At 37.9% G+C, this 15,935-nt stretch overlaps 1 protein-coding gene across 2 annotated transcripts; it reads left to right on the top strand.

Moving 5' to 3' along the window:
* The first annotated feature begins 5,237 nt into the window (after nt 1-5,237).
* Nucleotides 5,238-15,693, top strand: LOC145769415 (uncharacterized). Of its 2 annotated transcripts, XM_082581052.1 has the most exons (11): nt 5,238-5,298; nt 5,589-5,718; nt 6,358-6,517; nt 7,358-7,423; nt 7,943-8,018; nt 8,445-8,540; nt 9,467-9,508; nt 10,650-10,730; nt 11,763-11,888; nt 13,608-13,679; nt 14,507-15,693. In XM_082581052.1, the coding sequence occupies exons 2-11, from the start codon at nt 5,708-5,710 to the stop codon at nt 14,650-14,652; spliced, it is 876 nt and encodes a 291-aa protein (XP_082437178.1). In that variant the 5' UTR covers nt 5,238-5,298; nt 5,589-5,707; the 3' UTR covers nt 14,653-15,693. The 2 variants fall into 2 exon arrangements, with proteins under 2 accessions (XP_082437178.1, XP_082437179.1); XM_082581053.1 differs by lacking the exons at nt 5,238-5,298; nt 5,589-5,718; nt 6,358-6,517 and adding an exon at nt 6,986-7,063.
* The last annotated feature ends 242 nt before the right edge of the window (nt 15,694-15,935 follow it).

Raw genomic sequence — 15,935 nt, 5'->3', positions numbered from 1 at the left:
ATATGCCACAGCATACTAGGCCTATTCTATTGTTTCTGGCTTACATTTCAATCGAGAAAATAACGAAATGATAACAGCACTAATTAATTAAAATTTATTAAAAAACATCCACGTTTTACCTAAACTTAGTAACTCACACAGCTTCTTTATAAAGCTCCTAATTTCGTATGAACACTATCACGACCACGGGCATCCCCAAAATCTACTAGTAGGCCTACGCCCCCATTTTTATTAAATATGCCTAGAATGTTTCTTAAATCATGGGTTGTGATGGTTCTTTTATTGATTTAGAGGCAATTTAAAAAACACTAGCTTTATTCTACGCTTTCCCAAAGCAATAGGTCTAAACTATCAAAGCAGAAGAAAGCTGGTCAAAGTCTGATCTTTTCCGAAACATGATTATGCGACACTGCTTTCATCTTTTCCGCCATAGTCCATTGTTTGCAGCAGGATTCTGTCAACAATAAACTATATGACGCTGCGTTTTGTCTTAAAAAAATAAGACGCTGGGTTGAATGCAAAATAATTTTAACATAGCCTACAAAAAAGTTAGCGTTGGGAGGCTTCCTTCCGAATGCAAGCCCTTCTTAAAATGTTTTGAATTACCGGTAACAAAGTCATCTCAGATGCAAAAGTATATCTTGGACCAGCGGTTCTCAAACTGGGATCCGTACAGCAGTTTAACAAGGTCCACAAAAGAAAAGCACTTGGCACTTTCGTAGTAATTTTGAGTCGATATTAAAAGTAGATTTGAACTTAATGGGCTATGACAGGGGTGTGCAACGTGCGGCCTGCGAAGAAACATTGTGCGGCCCGCGAAGATGTGCCAATTCTGAATTGTGTCCGGCCCGCGCAACGTGTTTACAATTTAGTTTAGTCTGGTACGTGGGAACAATTTGTTGTGGAGCGGATTATTGTAGATTTCACACCTTCTGTTAACCATTTTAGAAATCTTCTACCGGCCACCGCTAATCCATTGTATTTAATTATTTGTGGAAAGTAAAAATGTATGGTCACATAAAAGGCATTGTGAACAATTTACGACTTTGAAAAGCTCACGTACAGACAGGAAATATTTTTCACTTTCCAACTTTGAGAGACTATGGAATGCATCCTGAGAAGAAAACTGAATTTGCAGACCAACTTGAAAACATTGTATGAATTTTTGGCTCGTTTCAAGGACTTCAAATCTTGTTTGTTTGTTTGAACATTTGTTTGGTATCATGAACATTTGTTTGGTATGTTCTCTTCGCCATTCAACACAGACATTGACAAAGCACCAGCAGATATAACTTGAACTTATTGATCTTCAAGAGAAAAAAGGATTTGAAAGCAAAGTATTTAGAAATGAATCTTGGCGATTTTCACCGAAAACATCTCAACTAAGATGACTTTCCACATTTGAAAAAATCCATGGCTTCAAAAATGGCTCTTTTTGGCTCAACGTATTTGTGCAAACATTTTTTTCTAAAATGGGCGTCATGACATCACCCTATCGATCGGTTCTGACAGACAAACACTTGGAAAATGGACTTCGAATTGCGAGCATTTCCATTAAACTAAATTTGGAAAAATGCCGTTGGGAAAAGAAGCAAGCTGCAAATTTCTCACTGATCTCGTTTAAAGACGGTGTCACAATAAATTAGAATAGCAGTTTTCTTCAGAAATTTATGTGCTCTTAACTTATTATTTCTGAAAGAAGATAGCCCCTAATAACGCCATAAGAATAGGCTAACATGAATAACAAAAACACTACTTTTTTGTGCCTGCAACTACTAGCCTAGAAATCATGTTAAATAAACGTGCGGCCCGCGGCTTCACCCAGTTATTTATATCTGGCCCTCCTGTAATAAAGGTTGCACAGGCCTGAGCTATGATATAAATTCCACTTGTTTTAATTACATATTTTTCTTGCACAATGCTTTAAATAGGTTACGTATCCGGGGGGAGGTTATTGAGATTACTGGGTAGGCTAAGCAGTAGCCAGTAGGAACCTGTGTGTGATGAGTCCCACGTAGGTCCAGTTTTAGTGGCTGGACATCGTTCATCCAACCGAAACAAAATGAAGTTTTTTGGATTCATAATGTTTGCTCAGGGATATCTAGAGAAGGGGATATGAAGGCTCGCAGCGATTGCCTTATTCTCGTGACACTACCAGGGCGGTAGTTTGTAGTGCTTTAAACATGTGGTTCTTTTAAGATCGTAGACAGTTTTGTAGTGCAGCTGGTACAATGAGCTACAGTAATCAGTTAGCAAATGTTACGTAGAGCATATTTAAAGAATACTTGTTTACAAAAACAGTTGAAAAGTAACCAGTAGCCTAAGCTGTTTTTTTTTAACAAAGCGTTTGCAGTAGGCTAGATGTAAAGCAAGTATATGGGTAGTTGAATTAACAAGCAACCATGAGCATGTTGTGAATATCTAGGCCTGATGCTAATAGCGCAATGCAAGTTATCATAACAAGATTTATTGAACTACTATCCGTGCCAATTGTCATTTTACGATAAACACAGATTATTTACGATAAACAAAAGCCCTTCTATTGTCAGACGTAATAAAAGCCTTCGTATCCCCTTCTTTAGATATCCCTGTGTTTGCTCAGTCGATATGATCAACTTTCCACTGAGTTTTTTGACATCTCTTGCAACAGACTGGTAGCCTATCAAGTAGCAGACGACATAAAAGTTTGGCTATCCAAACCAAACAGTCATGAATTAATTGCAGCAAAACACCTGCAGCCATTCGCCCATTCCAATAAACTTAGCCTATGGTACTGGTTTTTGATAGTTTTGCTTTACTTTTAGTAGTTTTGTTTGGTAGTGAATTTCACTTTTTTATCTTATTTTTTTAGTGTGTTTCATTTTTTCTATGGCGTTCTTTAATTTTTTTTTCTCTACTGTAATTTTTTGTCTTCTAATTAATTTTTAAAAGGCCGCGAATTAGCAAAATATTCTTAAGGGTCTGCCAAGCAAAGAATTTGGCAATCGCTGCCCGGACATCCTTGTCGACGGGATAAACACTAGAACAGCGGTGCTCAACCTTTTTTCTCCCGCGGACCAGGTTTAAAATAAAAATGGCCTCGCGAACCGGCAATGAAAAAAAAAAACAAAAAAACTAAGCTTAAGTTTGATAGCCTATCTAAGCTATAATTCTGCTTTAATTTTATTTCACTGGCTTGAAAGCAGTTTAAAGCAAGATTCGTAGGCTAAAATAAAATAGACAAAGTTGAGGTCGGAAAAGGAAACTAGCTTAGCAAGGAGTCTGGGAGGGTTGCTCCCCAGAAAAAATTCACTAATTTAACGTTGGTTTGGTCGCTTCTTGTGCAATTTTAGGCCTAGTAATGATTTTTTTCATCAAGACACTCGCTTTGTGTTTGACCAATATCATCAAATTAAAATTAGATTTCTTTAAAATTTTGAGTGACAAGTTTTGATTTAAAATTACAGTTAGCTTACTCAGGCCCGGATTTAGGGGGGGGGCAGAGGGGGCAGTTGCCCCGGGCCCCCCGACTTTTGAAGGGCCCCCCTATGTGGAAAAAAATGTGATTTTGTGTTATTTTTTTCCTTTTGGCCTTTAAAGTTTCTGCAAAATGCTGTGCAGTACTGGACTGATGCTACTGTAAACGTAGAGACGGTTTTTCGCGCCGTAGGCGCAAAACATTTTTTTGCACGGGGGCCCCCCGATCTAAAAGTGCCCCGGGCCCCCCCATCGGCTAAATCCGGCCCTGAGCTTACTAACTTATTAATATTGTTTTTCACGACTACAGAATAATTTCAATAATTCATTAGCTGAAGGTTTGTATGCGTAGCCTATAGCACTGTTTGGTCTAGTTAAATTTCTAAAATCCATCATTTCCCCCACTTTTCGTATGTTAGTCTATATTTTATAGAAGGCAGATTTCAACTTATACCTGAAATAGGACAATTGAATTGATAAGTAGGCTAGTTAACTAGTAGGCTATTTTGGTTTTTGAGTGGTCTTTAAAACTCTACCGGTGCTACTTTTAAATTCACTGGTGAAACCACAAGTTGCCTAGGCTACTACCCAATGTCACCCGTCAAGTTAATGATTTGGGATAGTTCCTGCGAGAAAATGTAGCAAAATTTAGCCTACGTGCTTTTTTGACTTTGTGGGGAGGTACGTGACCAAGTGGCCTTTCTTAGATCCGTTCCTCTTTAACAGATATACAATACAACAGGCAATATTTATTTGTAGTCTACTTATTTAGTGCATAGCTGCAATAAATTGTTTCCATCATAATCAAGGACATACTTTCAAACAACTCGCACTCTTGTCAGCCATTTTGGACGTGCGTTCTCGCGACCCGGTGGTTGGACACCTATGCACCAGAACATGACCATAGAATCGACAAGGAAGAGAAGCATGAGCTATAAAGAAAACAATGTGGGTTTCGAAAACGGGAAATTAAAATTTCTTTCTTGTCGATTCTATGGTCATGTTCTAGTGTTTGTTGGACAAGTTTTAGTCTATCAACCGTTAAAAAATATTTTTTAAGAAAGCGAGAGGGTATAGTAGCCCATTATTTCTTTTAAGAATTCTAACAAAATAGCATAGATTTTCTGGTTTTGTTGATTTTAAAGAGTCATACCAAATGATGATCTACAATGCAAAACATGATTGATGCAGCCGAAGCTATGAATACGGGGGAGGGGGACTTGGACCAAACGTTTTGCTCTAACCTCTCTAAATATGGAGACATACGGAAAAACACCAAAGATTTTAATTTTAGCGCTAGACAACTGAAAAGTAGTTTACGTAAGTAGTTAATAGGCTACGGCCTTAGGCCTAAATAATACAAACTATTAAATATTGAGCTTCTTTAGCAGAATTTACACTATTCTTTTTTCATTTTAAATAGCCAAAAAATATTAAACAAAATGAAATGAGTGGCCTAAACACAGCGCCCCACCGGTAAAGGGGCTGTTAACACGGCCTAGCCGCCACCCCGCATTTTTTACTGTTCACTCTTTCTAGCTCACCTTTATAAAGTTTATTTTTCTCTTACAATATTGTCTTGGACAAAACCATGGTGTAAAATTAACCCTTCCGATCCAAGTGCAGAGTAGTAGCCTAGGCTATTTTGTCTATCTGTACATTTTCTTTGGCTATATTGTATGCTTCTCGATTTGTTGATTCAGATTTTGAATTGTTACGTAAGAATTTAAAAAAATGCATAGGTTAGCAGCGTGAAATTGTAACATAAATACAGTATGTTTATAGAAACAGCAGTTGGCAGGGCTGTAGACAAATTTAGAACTTTACTTTTCCAGTTTCAGGGTAGGCTAGGCTATCATTAACTTTAATTAAACCTAAATTATAGATTAATTTCTTGCGTTCTTCTGGTGACTCTAGACTAGACTATCGCAAGATGTTGAAATGATAACTAGCTTTTTATTTCCGACGTTTCGTCAGACAGTACGACTGATTTTATCAAGGTAGCTGAAACAGGTAAAACTACCTGTTCAGCAGCAAATGGCACAAGACGGAAGCATATTAAACGAAATGAAAAATTTTATAGGATACAAAGTTTAAAAACGCGAAAACCTTAATTCACATTTTTTCTATAGGCTACCTGCCTGTATGCGCAGAGGAACTTGGCAAAATTTCGTTTCGTCTTCATTGTATTACCTTTTGTTGGTGGTTTTTGTCTGTAAACTTCACATCATGCTAGCAATTCTTAACTTGTATGCAGCCTAGGTAAGTGTTTGCATGTGCTTGTTTGCTAAGTCATGGACGCCCCAAGTCAAGGCTACAATATTTCATCCTATAGCCTACAAAGGCTGGGTTGAAGTCATTGTTACAGATCTATTTCAATCAGTCAAGTTTTTTGGTACCGGTAGCTAAATAGCCGAATCTCCTGGGTATATAGCCTACAGCCTATAGGCCTATAAGTTTCTTTTACTGGCCTATTTCAAAGGGAATTTGAGTGCCTGATTTGTAGTTAGGCTACACTGTTTGTTGGTTTGTCAACTTAGGTTTAGGCTACTCTTATTTTAGGAATATCAATTACGTTTCTCTTATTTTGTGGACTGTTAATTTCACTTGATGTCTATTTTAAAAGCTGTTGGCTGAACTATCTGGGTCTGCTACTGTTCGGTGAGTCCGATTCGGTGAGTTCCTAACTTCTAACCCCTAACCCTAAAACGGCAATGATAATTAGGCTACAGTACCCATTAATTGAAAAAATCCCCAATTAAGGGATCGGACTCACCGAATCGAACTAACCGAATCGTACTCACAGAATCGGACTCACCGAAACGGGCCATTCCGGAACTATCTGTAGCCTATAATAGGCCTGCAATGTCTTAACTTTTTAAAGCTGATTGTTCTGAACAGAATGTTATCAAATTCAACTTCTGTTGCTTCTTCCTCTGCTGAAAAGGCAAATACTTCCAAAACCGGGCTTGCTGCAAAATCTGAATCTGCCAAATCAGTTGCTGACCCAGTAGGACAAAAGCGCTCGAAAGCAGTTGTTCTTGAGACAAGTGTGTCATCGGTGAGACATATCCTATTTTAGCATGAAAATATTAAGCTTTACGGTCAACTCAAGTCAAAATCATGGCTTGAATTTTATAGAGCTGAAAAGATTTCGTAATGCCCATCTCATCGTTTGAGGCAATTTTTCATTTACTGGAGATGCAATGTGTATTTGAAATGACGCTGTTTTCAGCACAGACAGGGTATTGAGCACTTTCAGCACTTAAAACAAGGCATAGCAGACTATGCATATTAGTATATAGCCTACAGACCTTAAAAACGTTTAATATTTGTTATTAACCGCATGTAGCCTATTATATTATTCTGCCTTTCTTCCAGCATTATTTGAGAATTGAGGGTGTTCAACTTGTCCGTTAAAAATAAACCATCCATACTCCAATTTTAGTATTTAATTGTCGTGCCTGAACCAGGCATTGTCGGCCTCTAATGAATAACTAGTCTGAGTATTCTATTGCTGTATCATGATCAGCCAGTCATGCCACTGCTGGTATATGGCCTCTACGTTCGTTTCCACACCATCAAGTCTTTCGCTGTTCTCATCCAGGTGATACCAATCTTTTCTTCAATGTCATCTCGCCATCTTTTCGGAATTACGTGGTCGAGAAATTCATATTGTGAATAATTGTTTCTGTCTTGTCATTAAATTGTTTCAGATAGTACGTTTTCGTTTGCCAGGTGCCCGTTTTCCAACAATTTTACTAGTTAGGCCTATTAAAGAGAAAAGTTCCAGTTTTTTGCTTTCTTATTACGTGGCCGAGAAATTTATATTGTCTGGTTTTGATATTTTTTAATGAAGTTACTTGGTGCAAAAATTCTTAATGAAGTATGTCTTTTTCAGGTAAAAAAGAAATCGCCCTCCAAAACCAAGAAGTCTTCAGCCAGTTCCGGAAAACTACATTCTGAAGTATGTGTATTGCAGTATTTCGAAGTATTGGTTTTTCTGACAGTGTTTTCGATTGCCTTTTTGTGGCAGTGATGCCAGTTTCCGCCTGAAGAATTTCTCCACAACCTCTGGGCAAATTTAAGAACTCTCATACCAAGCTGAACGTGTTCTTTAATAAAAGTTTATATATACGTGTTTTAAATTTAAAGTAGTTTTCCGCCAATTTTAAACTGGTATCTAACAAACGGCCTTTATTTACTGTTAAGGCAAGTTTCGTTGCCCGCTTCAGAATTCTAAAACCTGAAGTGTGTCCAAATTTTTTTTCATTTTTAACGAGTTTTAAAACTTTATCAAGTTGGTGACAAAATTACACATCTGTTAACATTGTTTGCAGCCCAATGAATTTTGTGAATGGAAGTTGTATTTTTTATTGATTTAGCTGCCTTTTGCGGTTTACTCGCTAGCTTACAGACTATTCAGTACACCCCGTTGAAGAGCACTGAGATATGTCATGCTTACGCCTGTGATATTTTGTTACAGAAGAAAAAGCAACGTTCGACTTCACTAGCTCCGCTTCGTGCCAAATTTGAGCAGTTTAAGAGGAGGCACACTACAGGTAGGCCACGTTTAAGGGGCGGTTAAACCCATGGCGTGTCAAGGGGGCCGAACCCAGCATTCGGGCTCACCAGCTCTAGGGCCTCACAGAATAAATACCGTTCTTTTGCATTGAAAGAGCTTTTGTGGATACGTTCGACAAGTAATTCCTTTCTCGTGTGTAGGCTATAGCTACTTTTCAGTCTTTCTATTATATTGATGCAAGTGTAAGCTACATGATTGATTGCGAACATGATTAGGCTTACGGACATGGGAGCTAACGTAAATGTTGGTCGTGTTGCTGTAAAGGATTTGTAAAAGTTCTAGAAATCCTTGATTGGTGCAAAGCAAAAAAATGCTTTCAACTCAATGTTTCATATCATCAGTTCAACTTTGCGTCAATTGCGCTCTGCTTGTAATGAAAGCTTAGATTATGATTTTTTAACAGCCACACAGGACGTATCCTCCAAAACTGAAGCACAACCAGTTCCGCAAAACCCTGAACAACCGGAGAAGAAGCCAACAGACGAAGAAGGAACTAATGGTTGGTTTGATAACAATTGCCTTTGGCAGCGGCATCGAGTTTATCCTGTCAGCTACCGATGAACTAAGAGGTTACCATTACGTTGTGTCGCCCTGTATCTGTAGGCTTACTACGACATTACAAGATTTGAAAATAGAGGTTTACAGTAGGCTACCGTTGACAGGGAGTGTAGTAGGAATTTTTTGGCGTGGCATTTTTTCCACGCCTGGGTAACTTTATGGGCCAGGATTTTTTGCAGAGAGCCCGAGAAAAAAAAAATACCATGCATCCCTTGGAGTCCTATTGTTTATTATAGAAATGTATTTTTTATAGACTTTTTGCTCATAATGATACAGGTCCAAATTATCCTCTTAATGGCCCTGGGTCTACAATTTAAAATCTAGGCTCATGGTCTACCCTCTATGGTGTAGCCTAGGGCAGAGGAATAGTGCGCTCAGTCACCAGTCCGCCCCGTTAGCTCAGTGGTTACGCGCCCGACTCAAGATCACGCTGCGCTGGTTAGACTCTCAGGGTGTGCGCTTGAGCAACGCATTTCAGGACTGCTCTCCATTCAGTGGCACCTAGGCAATGGAATAATTCCCCGGCAACAACACTTCAGCAATCGGAAATTTTCACTCTGCCAATCTCGGTAACCGGCCATGCGTCAAGAGCCGCTACAAGTATGCGAAACTACCAGAAATAACCTATCAAGGTTTGTCAATCCGAGGAGAAAGATTCAAAACCAACCAAACTTTTTAGCATGCAACTTAATTGCAAATAACCTTCCGCAGCGTTGCCTACTTACGCTGTAAAGGTTTTCTTTAGATTATGTCCTTAACTTAAAAGCAATTTTCTTTTTGAAAAAAAAAAGATTATCAGCTGAAATATGGAATTCTAACCTAAATTGTTTCTTCAAATATTCAGGTAAATAATTATTTTCCTTGCAGAAGCATATATATCGGCTGCCTCTATACTACCATTCCGTAAAGGTGAGATACAGCCCAAGTTTAACAATATACATCTGAAACCAATTTTAATGTTTCTTTTGTTTTATTTGTAGCATATTACAGTTGTTGTGATAAAAGAGTGCTAGTTAGTTTTCAGTTAATCAAAGCCCCTTCGTTGTCGCTTTGTCATATCAGAATTGGACAATCTAGCGATTTATGACTACTTTTTTTCCTTGTACGAAAACTTACTTTGAGAATTGAAGACAGGGTTAAAAGGATTGATTGTTTTTTTCCAAATCCTCGCAACTGTGTGTTGTTTATTCGCTGCTCCGCAGTACTCAGTAGCAAAGTGAGTTAAAGCCAGTGTTGCCATGCGTGGGTTTCAACGTCTGCATCTTCACTTGTGCTTGCGAGACTTTTTACTTTAGGAGGGCAACACGAAATGTTCCCGTTTGAAGATAGTCATGGCGTTGAATTAGTGTTTTCAATTCAGGACAAAAATGTAATTAATTACACGTTTCAATTACAAAAATTAAATGTTTCAATATTTATGTTCACGGATGATTTTTTACAGTTTGATTTTATCAAAGTCAAGTAAAATTACGTTTAATCAAGATTAGATTGTAATGTAAAAGCCCTTTTGAACCCCAACCAGCGGCTCAACAAAAGTGCTGATGTCATGCGTGCAACTTATAATACCAAATGTAATTGTAATTTGGACCAAAAGCTTTTGAAGTTACGTTACACTACAACAAAAAGTCTCATTACATGAAAATGTGTATATTATTTACATTCAAATACCATTGTAATTGCTCTAACCCTGGTTGGAACCGTACTGAAAATACTTTATAGTTGCTTATTTTGATCTCTAAAACGCTCCCTATACCGATGGCTGTCGAATATCGTTGGATAGGGTTTCCGGATGGGTTTCCAATAGTAAAAAAGCTAAGTTCGGGAAAACCCGAGTTGGAAACACCGTGTACAATATGCACGTAGTCGTAGGGCCAGTAGGCCTATGTTGCTCGAATTATGTGCTAGCTTTAGGTGTGTGAGTTATGTGCAGAATGACATAAGCTTGATGGTGATGAGGCTTTGGTGGTGCCTTAAAAAATAAAATTTACGTTTTTCTTTTTCCCCCGAACTTCTTTCACCTCTTTCGTAACTTCACTTGCTACCATTCTAGACTTGCAAAAGTCCTTGTCAACAGGATGCATCTCGTCCGGTTCTCAATACTACGACATTTTTTCACAATCTTCCTCAAAGGGTTAGTAACTTTCATCATTGTATTATTTTAGATGAAAAATAATCGAGTACTTTTTTCTGGCAAAAGCGCAATAAATTTGTTCTGTTTTGCTTGTTTCAATATTCTCGGAGGAAAGTTGTTCTCAACTATTATTTTGTTGTCAATCGCTTAATTATCATACGGCAGCCCACAGAAAAAGAAAACTAAAATTTCATGATGCCTGGCTTCAAAAACCAATCCTCTTAGACGACATGAATAATTGAATATATAAATTATACCAATCATTAAATAATGTGAAGTTAAGCCTGTCAACTGATAAAGCAAACTTGTGTATAGAGTAATGTAAGCAGAATTTTCCTTCGGAAGAGGTATTTCTAAATCTTTTTTTTATAAAAACGTCCATTTGGTAATCATAGCTAGCCTTAGATTACCATACGATGCGTACATTGTTGTGGTATAGGCTATGAAGCCGCAAGATCTGTTGTGACTGCGTAGCGTCGTATAACAATGCGCGTTTCAAGCAGGCTATATACTCCATTCAAGGTGCAATGGGCTATTACAACGAGGCTTAATATTTGAGTTCATCTGAATTGGTGCATTTATATCAGTTGTGGTAACTCTATGGGCTGCGTGGCTGAGTGGTGTGAACGTCTGTGCGACGTTCGAAAGGACGTGGGTGGGTTCGACTCCGCTCCAGAGCACGCGGCTGTGTTTCGGCAGAAGACATTTAATGGCGTGCAAAACAAGAGTAACAGCTGACTCCAAGACTAATATGTCACTTCGCTGGTTCCTATTGTATCGCATCTATGATCGCAGTGTACTGTATGCTGTCGCATTGGGCGCAAAATATAACATGATTATTATTGAGAACGCCTGTGATGTTTTACATAGAGTAAGTAGCTTACTAAACGTAGAAACGTCGAGTGAGAAAATGTCAGATGATGATCTGACGCATGATGAAATGACGGGTAGCCTAATTAATATGTAGGCTACAGGAAATTATTATTAGCAAACATAGCTACAAAATCTGAATCAGATTTTTAAATTTTACAGTAAACTTACAAAAGTCAGAATCGAACAAGCTTTCAGATGAAGAAATCACCACCAATCCAGTCATCAGTTTAGATAGAATATTTCTAGAATTTCACTTATCTCCAGCGCTGGAAGGGGAAACAGCAGGTAACCTGGCTTGTAAATAAAGTTGAACTTGATCTGTGCTACAACCTTATGTTTCTATCTGTAGAAAGTCACATTACTCCTCTGTATTATATCTATCTATCTCTATACGATTTAACGTCTCTTGTTCCCCGTATTGCGAGGGTTGAATGCCAACGAATGTCTACTTTGTCTGATGGCATTTCTTCATGCCACCCGATCCTGTGGGTCGACCGAAACAAAGTCTTCCAGTCAAAGGTCTTCCCGAATGTTGTCGAACCAACGCTTCTTTAGACGTCCGGATTATTCCCATGGACGTCAAAGGACTGGGTTTTCTTCGGCCACACGGCTTCTTCCATGCGTTGCACGTATTTGCGTGCAAATATAGGGTAGTAGGCTATATATTAAATAAATAATATTATAAAATATATTTGTAAAATATATTGGTAGTATATTAATACAGTATTATATACTGTAGATAGCACAAAATTGAACGCTTACTAATTCAAATGAGCACTTGAGTTTCCCTGGTTATATGAGTGTAGCCTAGTGAAGTGACACTTCCAATCATAGCCTTACCCAAGGTTCGTCAACCTTTTTGAATGCGGGCCACTTTATTGGCACAAAAGAAAGCTGTGGTGGACCGTACTAATATAATTTTAGATAGGTTGACTTTTTTGCTAGAAAAGCTTCCTTACGCAGTATCCATTGCTAATGCTACATGTTGTTAATATTTATGTAGGAATACCGGAGCAACAAAAAATAATCGAACAACGCTAATACCAGGCCAAGCTTCTTTAACAACACTTTTGACTTCTTTAAACAATGTCTAATAAAAGGAGCCACTTGTTTTGCGGAGTCATAGCGAGGCAAGCGATTGCATCGGAACGTTTATTGCCAAGCAAGAGCAGTGTTGTCTCTTGGCTTCACAAATGGGAACTTTTAAATAAACAGGCATCCGCTCAACTTTTATTTTAAATTTCGAAACTTAACGAAAACACAGAATAGCCGGAATGGAACAAAAAGACCTTTTCTTAACAAGACAAATTAATTTAAAGCATAAAGATTAAAGAATAAATATGTATTTATATGACTCATTGAAACACTGAGTGAATCAACCCCACCCCCATCTCTCGTGTTGGCCCTGTAAATCAGTTTTTATTCATTTATCTTGTATCTCATTCTGTGTCGTTTTTCCCTAAATCTTGTTCAGAGAAGTTTGATCGATCTCAGGAGCCCACCTATTTAAGAAGAACCCACAAATGATATCTTGCAATTAACAATTTCAGTGAACAAGGTGATTTTTGACACATTGCAAATACAAGCAGCAATAGTAGCAACAACAATAAAAAACAAAAAAAATGTTGATGCTTTTTGCGGGCCCACATGATAGCGTGGCAAGACGCAAGCTGATGACCTGTGGCTTAACGTGACCAGCAGTCGTCTCGTTGAAGTGTTTGTAATGACTTGTTTAGTCAAATGAAATGATACAAAAGTGGCTTGGAATGAAGTTCTTTAACCTACTGGGAAACTTAATTCGAAAAAAAGTTCAAGACCGGCCTTTGAATCGGAGTAAAATTTTATTTCAAACTATTTTTGTCTTGAACACTTTTAAGGCGGGAAAAATAGTAAAGCTTTTGAAAAGAGTGCAAGGCACTCATCATAATTTGCTGCTAGCAATGCTCTCTGAATTCTGGAATTTTTGCATGTAATCTTAAAGCGAGATTGCATTGGATTTTACAGAATCAATTTCAGCCGAGAGCATTCAACAAGCTTTTGATACAAATAAAGAGTTGACTGTTCATCAAACAGCAGGTGAGTTAGCCTACCAAATATATGAGGACCTATAAATCAAGTCGAATCTATGCTGATCATTTGAAATTGTTGTCTCGACCGGTTTTGAAATTTAGTTAAGTTTATTTTATGAAATTATGTTATTTTTTGTCCAAATTTAAACTAAATAGTCGCTACTATTGGCATTGGAATTTCGGAATAACTGTGAAGCTTGTCTTGAAGGTTTCTGCTCTGGATCCGAGTTAGCAACTTTTTCCCAGACTTTGGTATCAAGGCCAAGAGAAAATAGTTTTTGATTTCGCTACCGATCTCACACGTAAGCTAGATCATCTTCAACATTTGGTGAACAGAGAATGGAACAATCTTTGATGGTGTGGTCTGTTCCTTGGCTCCACATTAGCCAAAAGAGGGAGGTGGCATTCGGATCCTTATCGGTGCAATATCAAGAGGCCCAATGTAGGTTACTAAGAGGATTGAGATGCAGCCGTGGATTCTGCACCTGTTTCGGCAGGGATCGGATGGGTGCCGGTGGTAAAGAGACGAGCCTGCTACTATTTAGTTTTCATTGTGATTTCCAATTATCACTCGTCCATATACCAGGAGAGATGTTTTGCTTGTCAGCTTCACTGGCCAGAAGTTGATCAGCTGGTAGCCTACGAATAGGTACGAATTGTCCTGGTCTTATAGGCAGCAGTTTTAGGTGAGCAGGTAGCGGACGATAGAGTTCTAGGCGATGTATTGTAGTTGTATTTGTTAGCAGTATAGTAGAGCTTGGCAACCTTGCCAAATTAGCCAATAAGTTTTCAAAGGATTTCTTTCAAAACTATATCTATTTTTAATTTATGCAGATATTTTCAATAAACCTTTTCCACCAAATAAGGAGGATTGGGAAAAAGAATTTATCGAAAAAAGAAGTATATTTGCCTGCTGCATTCCCAAAAAGAAAAAGAGAAAACGACGTAGACATCAACACCGAAAAAGGAGAAGAACTTGAAAAAATCAATACAAGTTGAAATCAGAAAAAAAATCTATTCTTGTTTGGTGTTCAAAGCAACTCCGGACTCGTCACACCACCTTAAGTAAAATCAAAGCCTGCTTGAGGTTTAGAAAAATTTGAAAGCAGACGAAGCTGCATCACACCCAGGAAATGAATGGTTGCCTATTTCTGATAAGGTAACTCTAGCAGTTGGGCCTTTTAATTGCATTCAAATATCGAAAGAAAAAAATTCATAAGTGTGAATGAGAAGGGTTTTCTAGTCCAGTCTACTGTAGATTACGAATATCTCTTTTAAACAACCTTCCCATGTGTAGCGTAAACTTGTGAAGTTTGGATAGCTACTCTGCATGTTCTTAGCTACTTCTTAGCCTATATTGCTCATCCAGAATGCTCTAGTAAACCGAATATCATTGTAATTTCTTTCTCACTTCCATAGAAACTACGCGCATCGATGGCTTAGTAGCAATTGACAGTCTATCTATAGCCTTTCACATTTTTCTCAACGAAAGAATAGAAGCGTTTTTAAAAGAATTAATGTTTCTATTCTCGACCGCATTTGAATACCGGTATTTCTTGGGTATTCTATCGTTGCACTAAGCCTACTTTGCTAGCCTACATAAATTTACTGAGGTAACACGTGTTTGTTGACATTTGTTTAATGTGAGCAACACATTGAAGGTAATCATCTTTTAAACAATGTGGTAATTTAGTATCCGACAGGTAAATAATCAAAACAGGTGTTTATATTATGATAATGGTATAATAACATCTTGCCAAGATAAGTGGAACAACGAGTCTGTCTCTTTAAGGGACTGCTTAAATATTACGTAGGCTATGTGACGCCATTTTATTGATTTTCATTTTCCCGTTTAATGCCAAATATGACGTTTCAACTTCATAGTAGACCTATTTCACAACATGGAGTTTCTAACCTGCCATCCGCATGAGAGCGATGTACGATGTTTAAACAGCTTCTTACCTGATTACCTCTTGCAAACTGGTGTTATTAAATTAAAATTAGAACAAATCTATTTTACTATCGTAGCCTACTATGCGTATTTTTTGAGAAATATATTTTCAGAAAGGAAAGGTCTTGAGGTTGGGGTTGACTACTGACTAGTGGTGGATTTCCAGAAGATTAGCTTCCGGAACGTTAGTTTTTTACTTTCCAAATGTGCTAGGTGCCGTAGAAGAAGTTCAGAAATATGCCACTATAATACTTTGAAACAATACACTTGATGTAGCCTACGTGTTTAAAACGTTGCTAAAGTAAGTATCAT

This window comes from Aplidium turbinatum, chromosome 4, assembly GCF_918807975.1.
Source record: "Aplidium turbinatum chromosome 4, kaAplTurb1.1, whole genome shotgun sequence".
Taxonomy (NCBI): Eukaryota; Metazoa; Chordata; class Ascidiacea; order Aplousobranchia; family Polyclinidae; genus Aplidium; species Aplidium turbinatum.
Note: the sequence above shows the minus strand (reverse complement) of the source record. Positions and strands in the feature narration are given on the sequence as shown.